The sequence below is a fragment of the Pangasianodon hypophthalmus genome, chromosome 20 (genome assembly GCF_027358585.1).
Source record: "Pangasianodon hypophthalmus isolate fPanHyp1 chromosome 20, fPanHyp1.pri, whole genome shotgun sequence".
Classification (NCBI taxonomy): Eukaryota; Metazoa; Chordata; class Actinopteri; order Siluriformes; family Pangasiidae; genus Pangasianodon; species Pangasianodon hypophthalmus.
The window spans coordinates 8,975,985-8,995,174 of NC_069729.1; the positions used below are offsets into that span (position 1 = coordinate 8,975,985).

Consider the following 19,190-nt stretch of genomic DNA (forward strand, 5'->3'; position numbering starts at 1 on the left):
TTGGCATTCTGGTTATTTTTGCATGATAATCTAATGATAATCTAATTAACATTTCTGATATTAATTCTGGTGAAGAATCACCCTATCAATACACATAAGGTGGGAAATAGGTAAATGCCAAGCGAGACTGTAAGTCTTTTCTGTGATCTCAAGCATCCCTCTAACATTTTTTAAATTCTAGCTTTATAATATAGGACTGCTGTAACATTATTTATTGTCAGTAACATACATATGTGTAACACAAGTGACTAAAAACCAAAAGAATTCTTTCTTTGCACTGACTTACCAGTATTGTGGGAAATGTTGTGTTGTTATAGGAATCCATGTGGGGTGGTTTGCTATGGCCCTACATGAAGCAGAGAGGCCTGGTTTACACATGGCATATGACTTTGCGTGCAGTACAGAAGCAGCAGCAATGAGGGCATCATTGTTCACATATTCACTGCATATCACAGGACACCCCTGTCCATCATGTTTCCAAGTCAAACTGTAAAATGTTTAGCAATTTTCTACACAGTGATGCTAAACACAGTGACAAGCTCTGTCTCTCTTAAAACTTTCTGTTGTGATTGTTGTCATGAGTCTCAAATTGAAAACATTTTCTTTACATTCAAAAGTATTTACTAATCCATAATCCAGAAGGCTGGTACGCAAAACAGATCTTTCGGTAGATTTGAAGGCAAAATGTTTTTAAAATTCAAAGACTAACTGTATTGGGAAAACTGTTTTTGTGTTAGTAGCAGTAACAGTCTAGAACAGTACATAATTAATAATATAAAGTCAGTGGAACTTAATCCATGCAAGTGCTAGCAAACGTTGTAAGATACTCTCACAAGCAAATGTTCTTATCAAGCAAGCATTATTTCAAAATGTATGAAGTCTGACTGTTTTTACTTTTCCATTTATTTAGTTATGAATTTTTTTTATTTGTTCTCAAACAAACAGTGATATCTTCCCTTTGGCTCAGTGTTGGGTGTTGCCATGGTTGTTAAAACCATAGTGCAGCATGTAACATCAGAACCAGAAAGTTTCACTGTCAGATCCTGTGATGCTTCTCTCATAAACATTAACGAGTTTTCATTTTGGAAATTCCTGAGCCAGAGCACCAGCTGCAGTTCTACATCTTTGTACTTAAAATTTCAGTATGTGCTGAAACTGCAGGTCTAAGTTTGTGCCACCTAACTATCTGGAGGAAAGGAAAGCAAATGTTGAGTTACTAAGGGTATAACAATACATGAAATCCAAACGCAATAAGATATGCCACTGTGGTGTCGATATATTTTTGATACAACAAAAATAAGCATTGCCTGAATATGTGCCTTAGGTTTATATTTTCAATTGATTAAAATATTTAACATTATAAAGATACAATATATTTAATATATTTAACATTATAAAAGTACAATAACTGAGACTTAAACATGTCTAGTTTTTACTGGTGTGACTGACAAGAACCCTCTGCTTGTGCTGTCAGTGTCATGCAGCTCTCTGTAGCCCTAGACATGTTTTTGAATCATGCATTCTCCACTACCAAATATGAACTTCCCATGCAGCAGAGAGTTTGCTCTTTGTGTGCACACCGTATTGGCCATGTGTTTGTGATATTGGCACGAGTGTATCATACACATATTTAGCGGATTCAGCATGCTATAACATTTCAGTCCACAGCGTCGTATCTTACCAGTGTGCTTCCATACACAAGGCCTTAAAGATCTGGGAAACTCTTCCAGCTCCTGCTTGCTGTATGCCAGTGTATTGTTTCTCTTTAAGATAAAGAGGAAGCTAAGGGAGGGACTATGGGCTTAATTATGTTTAAATGTACAGTGTTATTTCACAATAACACTGTACTTTGTAAGTCTAAGTGAAAATGTAAGGAGTAAAAAGATTTTTTTCTCTGAAATGTAAGTGAATAAGGGTACAAGTAACTTATTTCAATAATACTCATGTAAAGTATAAATATGACAAAATAATACTTAAGTATAGTACAATTACTATGTAAGTACAATTATTAAGTATTTTACACCCCTGGCAAAGACATATAAAATGAGGCATCTCTTTTGCCTCCCTAGACGGCATAAATTCCATCAAATTTGAGAAAGCACGTTAAGATAATTTTAGCTAATTTGCTAAATCCAAGGTAACCCGAGGTAAGTTTGGTTAATTCGCTAAACCCAAATGTCTCAAGTGTATAGCAAAAACAAAAAAAAAACTGGCCTTGCCGTTCCAATACTTTCGGACAGGACTGTATGTCCATTTCGTTCTTAAAAAAAAAACAAAAGTATTTTATAATTCCATATCAACAAACAGGTTGCTCAGTGTATTTTATATATACACACACTACATGCACAAATATTAGGCAAATGGTATTTCTCGGCTTAATTTTATTGGTGAACAAATACAGTGGTATTAGTTGATCCTAAATGTTTATTGTACATCAGAATAGAATGTTTAACAAATAAAAAATGAGATTTGTCTTTCTCAGGGGAAATTATTAGCATGCTCAGTTATTAGGCAACTAAATTTCAAATAATTTTTTCACCTACTTGTTTATTCTTCAGTCTTAAAGCAATATTTAACAAATAACGAACATTAATTAAATTAAAAAAAAAAAAAATTTGGCCCTTCACTGATGAATATAGCCACCGTTCTTTTCCATCTATATTGAATCTATCAGTTTCTTGATCTGTTCATGATCAGTTTTAGCTGATGCAGCCACCACAGCCTCTCAAATGCTGTTCAAAGAGGTGAATTGTCCTCCCTCAGTGTAAATCTCACACTTGAGGATGGCCTAGAAGTTCTGAAAAAGATTTAAGTCAGGTAAGGAAAGAGGCCAGGTCATCATTCTGTCATCTTTGATGCCTTTGCTGGCTAGCCAAGCAGTGGTGTACCTTGATGTATGTGATGGAGCATTGTCCTGCATAAAGATCATGGCCTTCTTGAATGTTGCTGACTTCTTCCTGTACCAATGCTTGAGTGTCTTCTGGAAACTGGGTTCCTGGTAACCTAACATTTTATTCTTCTTAAGTCTTTTGCAGTCAACTTGTTCCTTTTCTTCTCCACACATTTTTTGCGACCCTGTTGAGTATTCATAACAAAGTGTATGATTGTCCTGTGATCACACCTCAATAATATTGCAATCTGCAGTGTGATGCATCCCTCTGATAGGCATTTTACAATTTTTGACTTTTCAGTCTCAGTTAAATCTCTTTTTTGGCCCATTTTCCCGAGGTAGAGAAGCTGCCTAATAATTATGCACACCTTATAGAGGGTTTTAATTACTTAAGCCAAATCTCCCTTATTACACAATTAAACTTCACCTGAAAGTAACTATTCCCAGTGAGCATTCCGGTTAAAAGTTGGATAATATGCATAGAAATAATGATCATAATAATAATACTGACTTGCCTAATAATTGCGCACGCAGTGTATATATAATTAATTTATTTATGGTCTTTCTTGCTTGAAGCCTTGGACTAATGCAGACTAAGCTCCTCCTCCCCCTCCCCTCTCTTCCAATAAAACTCCAGGGAGCCCATCCAGATACTGTCAGAAGCCTTTCAGTGCCAAAACCTACTGCCAGCTCACCAAGCTGCTCATGACTGTTCTGCTTGGTGATATACCAGAGATGTGTAGCCCATTTTATGAACATGTCATGAACATAATAATGGTTTTTAGCATCAACAGCAGAAGTTCAGAAGTTCTGGAACAATCACTAAATGATCAATCTGCCAGGATCTAATTACATGTTGATGCTTTCAATAAACATACTTATTCTGGTTAGTCTCTGTACTCCCCTGCTTGTTGTTATTGGACTGATACTGATCAGTAACAGAAAGGATAGAAAAATAGTCCTTAGTTTATATGAGCTCAGCTCTTCCACTTCTGCAGCTGTACAAACACCAATGAGCCAAGAATGAAAACAGTGTGGAAGTGTGGCCTCTGGTGGCTATGTAAAGATCTAACTTTATTTTGATAATGTCATATCAGTCAAATTACAATACTATTTTATATATATACATATATATATATATATATATATATATATATATATATATATATATATACACACACACAGTTAGGTCCAGAAGTATTTGTGTTTTTGTGATTTTGCCTTTATACACCACCACAATGTATTTGAAAGCAACTGAAGGCTTAAAATGGCTGTAATTCCTAAATGGTAAATGCCATATTTTTGTGGAACCTCTTAAAATAAAGCTGAAAGTCTACACTTCGATCACATCTTGATTGTTTTATTTCAAATCCATTGTGGTGGTTTATAAAGGCAAAATCACAAAAACTCTGTCATTGTCCAAATACTTCTGGACCTATCTGTGTGCATATAAACAATTAAATAAAATAGTCTATTCCTTTAACATCGAACAGTCTTTCCTTTGCATGTAAATTAAGTACTATACTTAAATAGTATGTTCCATTGTGAAGACAAAGTAAACCTGGAACAGTTTAATCATTTTATTTGGGAGGGGAATTACTGTAGTACAGTGCAAACAAGCTGTAAACTGATTAGAACGGGGGGTCCAATCTTATACGTAAAGGGCCGGTGTGGGTGCAGGTTTTCATTGGCCCTTGGTCATCCACACTGGCCCTTTGTGGATAAGATTGGACATCTCATGATTAGGATCAGAACTTAAGAGGAAGGAACATGGATTCAGCCCTTAATTTTCTCAAGTACATTGACAAAGAGGTAAACTTTGAAATGATTCAAACAAACAAAATTATCAACAAGAAAGTATTTATTAATTACAAACAAGAAAGCCTTAATAAATATTACATTTTGTTTATTTACTTTAAATAAAAAGCATACCCTCGCAGTTTGATTACTATGGCTTCAGAATAAAAGGATGCCCCTTAATTCTCTCCATTTCATGGTTTAGGGGCATATGCCGCTAAACTCAGAGGTTTCTGAGCATTGGGATTCAGAAACCAAAACAAGATTTTTCTGTTTATTTAAACTATGTGATTTAGTTAAATATGTGAGCAGGATACATTCTTTCTTGTTTTTAATGAGTATCTATCACATTATTTACAGGACATGGTTTTAAAAGATTATTAAATAATCACCAGTAAACATTATTACATGTCCACAACTGTCATCATCAACCACACAGGTCCTCTACATGAAGTGTAAATATTTAAGCCATTTTTTTTTTTATTTGTCTTTAGACCTTAAATTCTAGACCTCAAAAAAGCCTACAGGCTCATACTCAAAACTTCTGAGGTTCAGAATGGAATCTCGCAAAAGCAACACTTCCAGGTAAAGGGGAGTTGCAGGAAGTTACTTATATGTGTGATATGTGTATGATGGTGTGATAAAAATCATACATAAATAGATCTTCATACATCTGCATTAATTTCTGATAAAAGATTTTTTAAGATGAAGTCTTTTGAAAGAAACAAACAATACTGTCATCTTGATGCATAGCATGATTTTGATGGTAGAGTAGTCCACAAATGGGGTCCATACAACAAAATTCTCTGTTTAGCTCTTCATGTTTAGTTAATGCTACAATGTTAAACAAATACATTTTTTCATCTTTTAGTGCAGGTTCTTCAAGCAGATATCATTTACATAAAGAATGTCCCTGTGACAGAAGTCATTGAAAATATATGTCCATGTGTCATGCTGTAATCACTGGGTGTTTCTAAAAGCACTGCATTGAGATCCATATTCCTTATGTCCTTATTCGCTTGCACAAATGTTGATATTATTTCTTTAATAGTTATTTACATGTCTCTCCTGCTGATGATACTGGTAATTGTGTCAGTGTACCTGCATAGATCACCAACAGAACAGCTAATGGGATTTACTTCAGTTGCCTCAGCTACTATACCTCCCTAGGAAAGAGCAGAACAGGGCAAAATCAATACACAGAGAAAATGAATGTTCAGGATGTTGAGGTTGCACAGTGCTCAAATATGCAATGTTCTGACCTTAGATAAAAGAGATTATGTAACCATGCCACTCCTTTCATTTGACAAAAATAGACTCAAATTGAAATAAAAAAAAAAAAAAGATCTCTTTCACTGGGTAGCGAAAGAGATCGTTAGATAAAATACTTCATGGTGAAATGCCGGCTTCCCACAGGCTCCAAGATAATGGACCCTACCTCAGGCTTTAGTGGTAGCAAGGGCTGAGGTCTTGTTTTATCATACTTTGCATACTGGCTAGCAGTGGACTACACTGCTGAAAAAAGCACCTGATTTTAATTACTGCAGAACACATTGCAAAGGCATGAACAGACAATAAGAGCAAGTTTTGTGGTCAGAATCCACAGGACCAATCAGTCAATATATCATTTGGCAAGAGGGTGCATCTTAAAATTTGGTGTGTATTCACAGTAACTTGTACAGGATACAAATAGACATCTGGAATAGGAGCCTTTAGTCTGAAGACTTTTAAAAATAAATTCTTATTTAGGCTAAGCTGTTTGGGAGAATTTAATTCAGGGGCAGTGGCGGCTCTGGGTTAGTGAATAGAAGGTCGGGGGTTCAAGAACTGCAAAGCTACCACTGTTGGGCCCTTGAGCAAGGCCCTTAACTCTCTGCTCCAGGGGTGCTGTATCATGGCTGACCCTGTGCTCTGACCCCGGTTTCCCAGCAAAGCTATGATATGCAAAGAAAATAATTTCACTGTGCTGTAACGTATATGTGAAAAAATAAAGGCTTATTCTTCTAATTATTATGTAATCAACTGTAGTATTATAGAGAGGTGCATTTATGCAGGTTTTTAATATATCAGGAGGATATGAATGCCCAATATGCATTCTTACAAAAATTGTAACACAGCACAGTTGTAACACAGTTGTAACAAGGCATGCATTTGTCTAAAGGCATGCATGCAACGGCATCACTTCTTTTTGTCTATCTGGAAAAAATAAACAGTGGGATTCATCCACTCTTGCTTAACTTTTCTGCCATATGGGTGATTTTTTTCTAATATAAATTTTTCCTTTCGTATTCAATAACAGAAATCTGTCCAGAACTGAAACTTAGCTCTACACTAACTGCATAGTTTTCAGAATTTGTACATGCTCTTTGCAAGATTATGAAAAACCTTGGGTGCAGAAGGCGATATAATTGTAACACTGTTATAATTATTACAGAATCTTGCTTCAAACAGTCTCAGACTATTAAGAGTAGCGAAAGGGGGCAGCATGGAGACAGAAAAGATACATCTACTAATTTTCACGCTCTTAGGAATGAATTGCAAACAATGCAGAGCATATCCTTTTTTAAAGCATAGAATTGTAACCATACCATACCAATGTAAAAAATGAAATGAAATACAAATAAAAATAAAAAGGACAACATCATAATTATGAGCTCTGCACCAGTCAGTTACAATGTATGTTTAAATGGGTGACTGTTTTGTGCATGCTCCTCTGCATGTGCATAATTGAATGATCTTTTGTAAATTTTTGTAAATTTGTAAATTTTTCAAGCCATTCTCAAAGGAATATCACACAGTAGTGAATGTATGACATAGATTTTCCTGTTGTACTGGACATGTACATGATGTTGATGTTATGAAGTCTGTAATTTATATCATTGTTGAGTAATTTAACTCAAACCAAAAAATATTATAGTTGCACCATTCTCCCCTACAAATTTGAGTTACCTTATCCATGCATCAATACTATGTGTGTAAGCTGTTATTTAGGGACTTACGAGGCTGTGAGGGTTGAGTTAAGCATCATGGTGGTTCTCATCTTTTGCAGCTGAGCTTTGGTCAGTTTTCGTTTTTGAAGCTGCTGTGATGCTACCATGTCACACTTTCTAATATTTTGGTCACTGAGGCAGCTCATGGCCCTGTGAAAAATTTGGACCTCTGCTCTCATTAGAGTATCTGTGACTTTGTCTGACAGAGCATTGGGGTCGTGATGGGACTGCCCCTGTTCTGCCTGTAGGTCATCACTGCTGTCCATGAGCTGTGTCATGCTCTTGCTAATGTTGTGGTTGCTGTTCCTGGAATGGTGCACTGGAGAAGTGAGCTGCTGGAGAAGGTTGTCCTCAGAACACGACCTGCGGGCAAAGTTCTGCAAGCAGCCTGTACGAGGATGGATGGGTGAACGCCGCCGTAACGTTAGTGAGCGACAGTCCTGAGAGGCATTATTGTAGAGAGGCATTAGGTTCAAGTGTTCCATTTGCTCCTCCTGAAGGTTGTAATGATCTCCCAAGAAGTTAGACTCATTAACAGTGACCTGCGAACCACTCCAGGCTATGGAGTTCTCTGCATTTCCATCATCATCAACATCAGCTTCGTCATCTTCCTCAAAGGCCTCCTCTTCTTCTCCAGTGTCGGTCCCCTCTCCTTCACTCTGCTCCATCCCTCCCTTCAAGTCCAGCTCAGCAATCAGGGACTCAGGCGAGAGTGTTCCATAAGAGCTATCTATAGATAGAGACCGACTCTCAGGATCCAGCTTGATGGCTACCAGATTATCCAGCCTCTCCAGAGCTCGGCTGTCATTAATAGAAAGTGTATCCCTTGTGCTTGATGCACCAGAATACAGAGGGCTTTGGAGAGATGCCTGTACTGAGTCCAAAAGCGATGGTCTTTTTACTTCATTGGGTACTTCCAATGCGACAATGGAGACTGTCTCAGTGGATCTGTTAAAAAGGATTAAGAAAAGACAGCCACAATGCTTTAGAATGTCTGTTGCAGCAATTTATGTTTTAGTAATTGACCATGTTGTAAGCCTAAAGGCATACTTCACTCCCAAAATTATGCTAAATGGTGCAGCAGTGAATCAAAGCTAAATGTGTCAAGCTAAAACAAATCAGCTTATAAAGATTTACCAAAGATATTTTTAGGAAGGCTATAAGCATTACCTTTTGTGTAGTGGCTCTTCATGCTGCAGAGATGGGGAACTGGATGTGGAAATGCTGCTCTCCATCTCATTCTCTTCTTCTTCATCTCTCTCATCCCTCCGTGATACAGAGCAAAGCCTCTTAAGCTGATTCTACATGAAGGAGTGAAGAATTTTACATTGGATTTCATAATTTTGTAAGTGATTGTCTTTCGTATGTATTCACCCTTTTTGAACTTTTCCACATGATATATGATTTTGTAGAAATCAGTATAGTTTGCAAAATTATTTACAAATAAAAATCATAAAAGATTTATGTAGCGATATAAGACATAAGAGACATGACATTATCCCAATTAAGTCCATTTCAGTTCCAGGTTATAATGCTACAAAATGTGGAAATGTTTAGTAGGGATGAAAACTTATGCAAGCCACTGTATTTATGCTGCTATATACTTGCCAAAGAAAGTAAATCATTAAAACAGTAAAAACAACAATACTATGCCTATATAAGATCGGGATACTGTGTTTTGACCTTTGTCTTGTTGGTAATTATTTTAAACAGACTATTAATCACTTGTTACAAAGGAGTGGAATTATCTTTGCATTTATGAATAATGTCTTCGCATTTGGTAAATGAACTAGCAAGTTACGAGTGGTAATTGTATGTGTTTGGCACTTTGTATTTTTTCCATGAATGGACGTTTTTTGGATAACTGTTTCAACAGCTGAATGTGTGAAGGTGAGAAGGTGTGCTTTTTGAATAAGCAGATACCTGAGCATTGTAGATAGCCTCTACCCAGCTGCATCCTTGAGTGGCACTGCTAGCCTGGAAGCAGTAGGAGGCCACAGCAGTGCGGAACTCATTGAGGTAGATTAGAAGAAAGGTTCCTGGGTCCTTCAAATCCTTGCAGACAATGTTGTGAATGATCAGTGGTTGACGAATCACCTTGACCTTCTCCACACGCTTCACTGGCTTGGTAATCAACAGCATATCAGTGAACAGGAAACAATGCACATCCATCTGGGAAGGGGCAGGAAGAAAGAGTTCTAAGGAGTGCAAAATATGCATGAACAGAGTTACAGGAAAGGTGCATGTGGATTATTCACATTCATATTCTTTTTTTTGGGATTTTTCCCTGATTTTCACCCTAATTTAGGCATGGCCAATTCCCACCCATATCACACAACAGTTACCAACTAGGGAGGGTGAAAGCTATCACGTGCTTCCTCTGATGCATGTGAATCCAGCCAACTGCATCTTTTCGAACTGCTGCTCATGCAATGTCATGAGTGTGTCAACCTAACACACTCGCTCTGTGCCCACTTCTGAATACATGAGTTCACAGACACCCATGATTGGCTAGTGTCGCTGTGTTTGATAGGAGAGAGAGATGCCGCCCCTCCCTCCCTGAGAGTATGGCCAATTTTGCTCTCTTGGATGCCTGGCCATGGATGGCTGTGGCATCATTGGGATTCAACTTCAAGATCTCCAGTTGATAGGGCAAATGCTTTTCTGCACGCCACTCGGGAGCCCCTGAAGGTGCAATTTCTGAACTACAAAGTGCAAATGTTTACCTTGTTTTGACAAGTTCCAAGTATCCATAGTGACATGGGTGCTGTGCAAAGTTGTGCTTTTTACACAATTTGTGATTGTGATATTCTAGACGGGGTGTGGCTAAATGAACAGTGTATCCACTATATTAGTAAACATTTGCTGAATCAATAACAGAACTCATTTCTTACCTTACTGTCCTTGCCCTCTTTCATCTTCAGTGCTCCCTCCAGATAAAGTTGACGTGTTTCTTCTGCTGAGGCACCCAACACTGGAGCTGTCAGATCAAACTGATTGTAATCCTTGAGGATCTGGGGGACAAAAATTATCATGACTGTAAATCACAGCTTCAGAACAAGTGAAGGGATCAAGGGGCAACAGGATAGTGCTCTTTCTAAATTGATCTGAATTGCCTAACCTTTTCTACCTCCTCAGCAGCACCTTCCACTGGCTCATAGGCTTCAATGCGGCTAGCAATGGCTGCCAGCTTCTGCTTCTCCTCTTGCTGCCTCATCTGAGAGTCTACATTGTTAATGAAGCCTTCTACAGCAGATACCTGCAGTAAAACACAGCAAATCATGTGACCTTATCTGCATTTTAACTACATTGCATAGCTTGGCATAAGATGGCATAAGCTGTCTACAAAAAGATTCTGTATGTATGTGTGGCGGTGGGCGCGTGATCAAGCATTAGCTATGGACAGAGAGGAGGGGGGTCAAACCGGCAGGTAACGTGTGATGATTCTCACCTGAGTTGCATTAGCCCAATGTGTGTTTTTCTGCCTCCAGGGGCCTGGTAACAAGCCAGAGAAAGAGAGAGCTGAGCAGCACAGAGCCGCGTGTGTGCGTGCGTGTGTGTGCAAAGAGTGAGATCAGTGCTGAAAAGTGAAAGTATTAAATTAAAAATAAAAGCCTTTTGAGTTGTCCTGAGCCTGCCTCCCGTTCCTCATTACCGACACAACCCAGGGAATTCTTACAATATGCTTTGCTACTACTTACCATTCTGGTGAGGGCCTCTTGTGCTGCCTGCTCATCAGTCTTTTTCAGAATGCTCTTCAGCAGTAGTGGGTACTTGGTGAGTCTTTGGTGAGGTTTCACCAGCATGTCAGTCAGCTTCAGACGGCTACACTGTTTATGGGTCTCTGCCCACTGAACAAGAACCCACAGTTAGAGACAATGAAACTGAAGAAGCTTCTACCTAGTATCTACCAATTCTACCTATACCCAATGAAAAAAAAAAAAAAGATTTTGTCTAGGATGCTATAGTCTCTGGACTTCAACAATATTTAAGCAAATGTTCTGACCTGACGAGTAGTAATTGTTGGAGTCTATTGTCTTCTGTGCCAACCTGTTCTACACTTATATTTGTTAATTTGGCCAAAACCTTTTACAGAATTCCATTCAAACATAGAACTGTGCAGTTGTGGGTAAAGAGTCTTGCTCAAGGCCCCAGCACTAGCTGGCAGTCCTGAGATTTGAACCATTCTAGCACCACTCATGGACTAAACTCATGAACTCATGAATAAAAATTTAGACCTTATTTCCTTGTCATTAATAAGGTTATATGGGTGTCTCATTTACCACACTCTTGGATATATCTCAGTTAAATCTGACTTCTGGTCAGTTTTGATCTATATTAGGTCCTAACACACTTGACTGAATTTAAGACTTTTATGTTAAGACTAGTACTAGAGACAAATTAAAGGTTCTGTAACACATTAAAATAAATGCCAGCCATGCTGATTATGAAACTCTTACTGTAACATAGATCCTGAAGAGTTCATTGTCCTTCAGTAAAGTGCGCATGTACTCCATGCAGCTCTCCTCCTCCAAGCAGTAATGGATGTAAGGCTTAAATCTGTAATCAAACTAAACACACAAATCATAGTAAAATTATTAAAATTCTTCTGAAATTAAATTTGTAAAGTAGTTACTCATCCAGAATGGCCTTATCGTCGCTGTGGTGGCTGCTGCGATTTTTCATTTGCTACTGCAAATCGCTAAGTGGAACTATAATCACAGAATTTCCAGAGACGGGAGCTAAACGCATCAAGCCCATTCTGCAAGTGGTGGTTTGAGTTAAAGAGGTTGTTTTACCCAAACAATGTCAGAAAATGCCCACTGTAAGCTCCCAGCAAGCACTGAACGTTCAGTTGAAGTTAATATACTGTACAATATGGTTGTTGTTTTGTTATTTTTGAGGGAAAGAAATTCCTAACCTTACAGGGATTTATTTTTTTTTGTTTTATTTTTATAACCATAAACTATAGATTTATTGACAGCCTTATAAGAACTTACACAGAACGTTCACTTATGGTTATTTGTAGGTTTTATTTTTATAACTACAAAAGTTCCTATAGCAGCTAAAGTTCCTAAGAATGGAGAGTCATATATAATTACATAAATATAACATTTATTTAAATATTTATAAATATAAAATTCTGCTCAGGAGCAGCATTCAGGCAGAAAAGAGCTCTGAAAAATACCGGGTTAATGCCTGATAACATGATAATTCAAACTCTCGCTCATCTTATCTAATGCCATTCGTTATGGAGTATCGCTGCTGCTTATCCACCGTTGCAGGACTTGTCAGGTAAAATGGTGCTGAACAAAAGCCAATGCTTTTTTTAATCTTAAGCCAATATCTCAATGGGTTTATCACTGAAACAAACAAATAGTCAATCAAATATAATTGTTGCTGTAATGCAATTGTTCTATAGGACCATTAACATGGCAGTGATGGATGATACAACTTAGAGTTTTTATAAACATTTATAAGACCTTGTCACGTGAATTTTTTGGAGAAAACCTAAAGGATAATCCTCATCGTCTAAGCTCCCATTCAGTCTATTGTCTTTATTGCCAATTGCCCTTTCACATTTCTTGATGTGCTCGGCTGTGAAAGGTGGGTGGGGTTAGAGTGAAATTGGGAGGAAAATCTGTAAATACGGAGAAAATATTTATGATGGTTTATATTTTTATAAATGTACAAATTATATGATTTTTTAAATGAAACTTTATATGATTATGAATGTAATTGATGATGGCTTACATGTCACTGCTTTATTGAGAAATATTTTTTTTACATTACAAACAGTATTGATATCAGCAGATCAGCAGATATCAGTGTTTTTAACATATTGTAACTATAGTTTGTCTTGTGCTGGCAGATTTTTTTCACCAAGACCAAGAAATGTCAGAAACCCCTCTCTGTGTCAACATTTTTTTAAGATCATCAAGATAGCATTCACAGTACCTTACTTTTAGGTATTCAAATGTTTCTTACGAGTAGCTTATATAAACGTTATGAATGAAAAGTTGCTTTTAGCATGTCAGAGCAATAATCTTCAATTTTAACACATTCCAACGTTAAATGGCCCGTTTGACCTTATGACTCACGTTAGCTGACATAAGCCTACACAAAGGTTTGAACTACGATATAATGCATTCGGTGATAAACTTAGTCACATTACAACAAAATTTTTTATTAATTTATCATTATAACCCATGATAAAAGATTTTTAGTCATTCAGCTCATTGTTAAATGTTCAAGAAAGTTTAGATATTCTAAAACATTTAGAAAGAAATGTTAAAAACATTTAGATATGTGGTAACAATGCAAATATTTTAAACAGTTTGTATGAATAATACTCCTACATGTAAATCTGGCACACACCAAATGGCCTATAGCCTACCATTTCTCTTGACTTGCCTGAATTGAATTCCACCACTTCTTTGAAATCAATTCATTGTTTCAACTGCACAACTATCATAACACTTAGCACCATACTAAATGACGGTGCAGCTTCTTTAGAATGGAAACTCCTAATAGTCCTACTCTTGGAGCTTGTGTCTTACAAGACTTTCTACCAGACATTTAGCGATGATGAAGATCTCTCCCAAGATTAGTGACAAGATCAGGTCTATGTGGAGAGCCGGACACTTCCTGACTGACATCAGGGGTTTCTTGTAGCAATCGTGTGTGTGCGCGTCTACGACAGCATGATTAAATGTCATTGTCATCATCAGACTCCGGCAACTAAAAAACCAACTGTACTGAAAATGAACAGGTATGGGTTTGCTTCTTTTCTAAATCCAGCTGATATGCATAAAATCTCGATCAAGCTGATATCGTATACAACTTTGTGTGTGTTTGTTTATAGTGTAGCACTACAAGCTCTTGATGATATACTGAATGAGGATGATGAGAGGTCTGCTAGAAATATTCAGAGTGAGCTTCAGTCCAGATTGTAATTGCGAGTATCAACACGTAAAGCAACTTGGGTGGACATATGGCAAAGCCCGGTGAGCAGAACATTACTGTGTAATGCAGCTTATTATAGCCCCCGCAGTTTCCCTGGAATGATAACCCAACAGATTCACCAGTGGTGCATGTTATCACATGTGGGAAAGTACCCATCAGCGCCTGGAACAAGTGTCCAAAGTATTAATAAAGAAAACACTGACCAGCACCAAGGAGAAAACCTTGCTACCAACCCAGGGACAGAGTCTGGCTGGCCACCAAAGATCTTGGTCTAAGAAACCTAGCCTTAGGTATATCAGCCCATTCAAAATCTTAAAACAAATAAATGACGTCACATATAAATTGGACCTACAATGACAATGCCGTATTGCCCCCTCTTTCCATATTTCCTGCCTGAAACTTGTTATATCTGGACCCGCAGCTACTAACAAATCACCTGCCACCCTTCCGGTTCCCCTTGACATCGAAGGCCAGCCTCTATACTTAGTAAAATCAATTCTCAATTTTAGTTGCAGAAATGGCAAACTCGAATACCCTATGGACTGCGAGGGTTATGGGCCAGAGGAACAATGCTAGGTACCGGCACATGATATCCTCGACCCCAACCTGTGCCGAGAGTTCCATATCAGCCATCCTGAATGGTCAGGTCCATGACCTAGGGCAAGACCCAGTAGGAGTAGTGCTCCCAGTGTGAGCCCTTAGGGAGTCAGTTTCCCAGAACACACCGCTGCCTATAGACATGGCCACATTTCCCAGAACCCATTGCTGCTAAAACATTCTCAATCTTCGGACTTCTGATTACTCTCACCTGTTCTCAATCGCACACGCATACCATAAAAAGGATTCTCACTCACCACACATTGTGAAGTAACACTCAGTTTTTGTTTGTAGCTGATTTTACAAGCCTTTGATTCAGTGTTTGTTGTTCTGGTTTCGAATCTGTATTGTTTCTTGATTCTCCTTTGCTTGTTTTTTGATTTCGATCCTGCCTGTGGTTTGGGATTTTTTCGGTCTGTCTTTCATTACAGTGAAACTAACTGCGATTACATCCGTTTCCACCTCAATTCATGACAGGACAACATCCACTTTTCTAATAAGTAATTAGTAATTTAACTTGTTACCAGAAAATAACCTGTGGTGAGGCTTGAAGGGCAATGGACTAAGGCTGCAAAAGCAGGGCAAAGAGAAACAGTGACAGCGGACAGACTTTTTGAATGTCCCAATATAAAGGAAAGTAAAAGGGGGAGACAGAGCTGGTATAGCCACAGTCTTGCAGGAATAAAGTAATTTCATCCAAGAAATTACAATATTACCACATCCAAATTTATACAGGACAATAAAAATGTAGTCACATTGTATACAGTCAAAAGCTTTTTCAGGAGGAATTACATGCACATACAGTCCCCTCTGAAAGTACTGGAACAGCAAGGCCAGTTCTTTTGTTTTTGCTATACACTGAATACATTTGGGTTTGAGATCAAAAGATGAATATGAGACTATACATCTGAAGTTTCGCATCTAAATTTGTTATACAACTTAGCAGTTGATGACAGAAACATAGTGAGAGCTGAGAAGAAAAACCCAAAACAATAGTCAGTGACATCACCAACAACCTCCACAGGGCAGATGTGAAAGTATCACAATCCATGTTCGAAGAAGACAGAACTATAGTGGCCATACCACAAGATGTAAACCACTCATCAGCAGCAAGAATTGGAAGGCCAGATTGGAATTTGCAAAGAAATATGGAGATAATCCACAAAAGTTCTGTAACCTCTACCAAAGTGATAGAAAAGCCAAAGTGTGGAGAAGGGATCTGATTCAAAACACACAGGCTCATCAGTCAAGCACAGTGGAGGTTATATCCACGGTGGAGGTTATATACGGTGGAGTTATGGCTTGGGCTTGCATGACTGCTTCAGGAATGGGCTCATTAATCTTTAATGATGATGTAACTCATGATGGTAGAAGCAGAATAAATTCAGATGTCTACAGAAACATTCTGTCTGCTATTTACAGAGCAATGTATCTGATCTATAATCTCATATTCATCTTTTAATCTCAAACTCAAATGTTTTCATTGTATAGCAAACACAAAAGAATTGGCCTTGCTGTTCCAATACTTTCGGAGGGGACTGTATACTATTTAAAACTGTATGGATATTAGAAAATAAATGGCACCCTCTAATGAACCTGTTCAGAAATTATTAAAGAGAAGACAGATTCCAAGCATTTTACCAACACTTTCAGTACAATTTTATATTCTTTAAAAAAGCAAATGGAGAGAGTGATATAAATTGCATTAAGTAGTATCCTTCTCCTTCTTGAAAAAACACAAGTGAGGGTTGGTGTGAGATGACCTCTTTCAAAAGAACAGAACTTTCTATAAAATCCTATACCAACTTCACCTGGCCTGAGAAGGTTTTAATAGATTTAATAGATCCAACAACCTTCAGATAATTCTTGAAGGGTGACTCAACTATCCAAATCTTTTGCTGGGTCTAAAATAGTACATTGCTGTTTGTCCAGGAACATGCTCATAGTATTGGAATTGGTCAGACACATAAAGAGAAGAACACAAACTTCTGTCTTTTGGGTTAGTGACGAGGTTACCAGGGTTATCCCAGTCTGGAAATGAATTGTCTCCTGAGCTGATGAGCTGATTTTCACTCAGAATATAGATACAGGGCTGTGTGTCATCTATAAACATACCATTTAATGCCTTCTTTATTGTATTTTTTAAACTTTTATTATTTTCAACACTGCTGTTAAAAAGCAAAACTACCTCCCCATTCTAAAAAGAATTGAGCTCAATTATCTCATGTAGAAATGTTCCGGTAAGTTACCCTAGTATTCACCTCAGACCTACACTTACTGAGCAATTTATTAGGAACACTATACTAATACTCTACTAATACTAATGCTCTCAAAACAGCCTCAATTCTTCATGGCATGGATTCCACAAGATATTCTGGTCCATGTTGACATGGTTCCATCATGCAATTTCTGGAGATTTCAGGTGCACTTTCAAGCTGCGAATCTCCTGTTCTACCACTTCCCAAAGGTGTTCTATTGTTCCATTGTCTTGGGAAGGCCACTGAAGAACACCGAACTCACTGTCATGTTCATGAAACCAGTTTGAGACGACTTTTGCTTTGTGTCATAGTGCATTATCATGCTGGAAGTAGCCATTAGAAGGTGGGTAAATTGTGGCCATGAAGAGATGCACATGGTCAGCAATAATACTCAAACAGACTATAGCATTCAAGTGATGATTGATATTAATAAGCCCAAAGTGTGCCAAGAAACCATTCCCCACACCATTACAGCACCTCCACCAGCCTGGACTGTTGACACAAGGCAGGTTGGAACCTACCATCTGTGTGCCTCAGCAGAAATGGAGATTCATTAGACCAGGCTACGTTTTTCCACTCACAATCTGTCCAGTTTTGGCGAGCCTGTGCACACTGCAGCCTCAGCTGTCTGTTCTTGGCTGACGGAAGTGGAACTTTACATGGTCGTCTGCTGTTGTAGCCCATCCACCTCGAGGTTTGACATGTTGTGCATTCTGCGATGCTTTTCTGCACACCATATTTGTACAGAGTGGTTATCTGAGTTACTGTAGCCTTTCTGTCAGCTCAAACCAGTCTGGCCATTCTCCGTTGACCTGCAGAATTGCTGCTCACTGGATGGTTTTTCTTTATTGCACCATTCTGAGTAAACTATAGAGACTGTTGTGCATGAAAATCCCAGGAAATCAGCAGTTATATAAATACTCAAACCAGCCCGTCTAGCACCAACAATCATGTCACAGTCAAAATCACTGAGATCACATTATTTCCCCATTCTGATGGTTGATGTGAACACTACCCAATACTGCTGGCCTGTGTTTGCATGATTTTATGCACTGCACTGCTGCCACATAATTGGCTGATTAGATAACTGCATGAAAATGAGTAGGTGTACAGGTGTTCCTAATAAAGTGTTCTGTGAGTGCATGTTCTTAATAGTGTACAACACTATTTAAAAGTGATGCTTGAGCTTGAGTACTTTACATGAATAATATGCCATATTTTCCTGACAATGCTGCTCAAGAGTATTGGATACCCCCTTTGTATTCTTTCTTACTGAAAAAAAAAAATCAGCCTATGTCGGTTTGTTGTATAACTTAATCCAGTATGCATTTTTTAAATTATTATTTCAAGATCATTATGCACTTCTGATTTACCCAAACTGATGTGCAGCAAGAACATTCCTACAATAATCAGCTAGACTGTTTTTCTTTTTTTTACATTTTACCAAATGTAAAAAAAAATGTAAAAATGTATGTATGTCATTCTACCTGTAGATGGCACAACAGAACCAAAATGCATTACCATATGTGCTAGTCCAAGTTCATGTTCACCCAAATGAGTCTGAGACTGAGTTACTGAATTATGTAATTACATTTATGAATGAAAGCAATTCACTATTTCATTCACTGGCTTAAATGAAAAATTTTGTTCCTGAATGATGGTTTGAAGGTCTTAGCACTCATCTTAAGTAGC

General features: G+C 37.9%; 1 protein-coding gene across 10 annotated transcripts in view; it reads right to left on the reverse strand.

Moving 5' to 3' along the window:
- Positions 1-4,456: 4,456 nt before the first annotated feature.
- The window catches only part of plekhg5a (pleckstrin homology domain containing, family G (with RhoGef domain) member 5a), a 69,429-nt gene continuing 54,695 nt past the window's right edge, over positions 4,457-19,190 (reverse strand). For all 10 annotated transcript variants that reach the window (XM_053226977.1, XM_026935621.3, XM_034314069.2 and 7 more), the window contains 8 exons: positions 12,138-12,248; positions 11,379-11,528; positions 10,799-10,936; positions 10,572-10,691; positions 9,601-9,849; positions 8,848-8,978; positions 7,687-8,625; positions 4,457-5,853 (listed from right to left, as the gene is read on the reverse strand). In XM_053226977.1, coding sequence (XP_053082952.1) covers positions 5,844-5,853; positions 7,687-8,625; positions 8,848-8,978; positions 9,601-9,849; positions 10,572-10,691; positions 10,799-10,936; positions 11,379-11,528; positions 12,138-12,248 — 1,848 coding nt within the window. In that variant the 3' untranslated portion in view covers positions 4,457-5,843. The remainder of the gene's footprint in view (positions 5,854-7,686; positions 8,626-8,847; positions 8,979-9,600; positions 9,850-10,571; positions 10,692-10,798; positions 10,937-11,378; positions 11,529-12,137; positions 12,249-19,190) is intronic.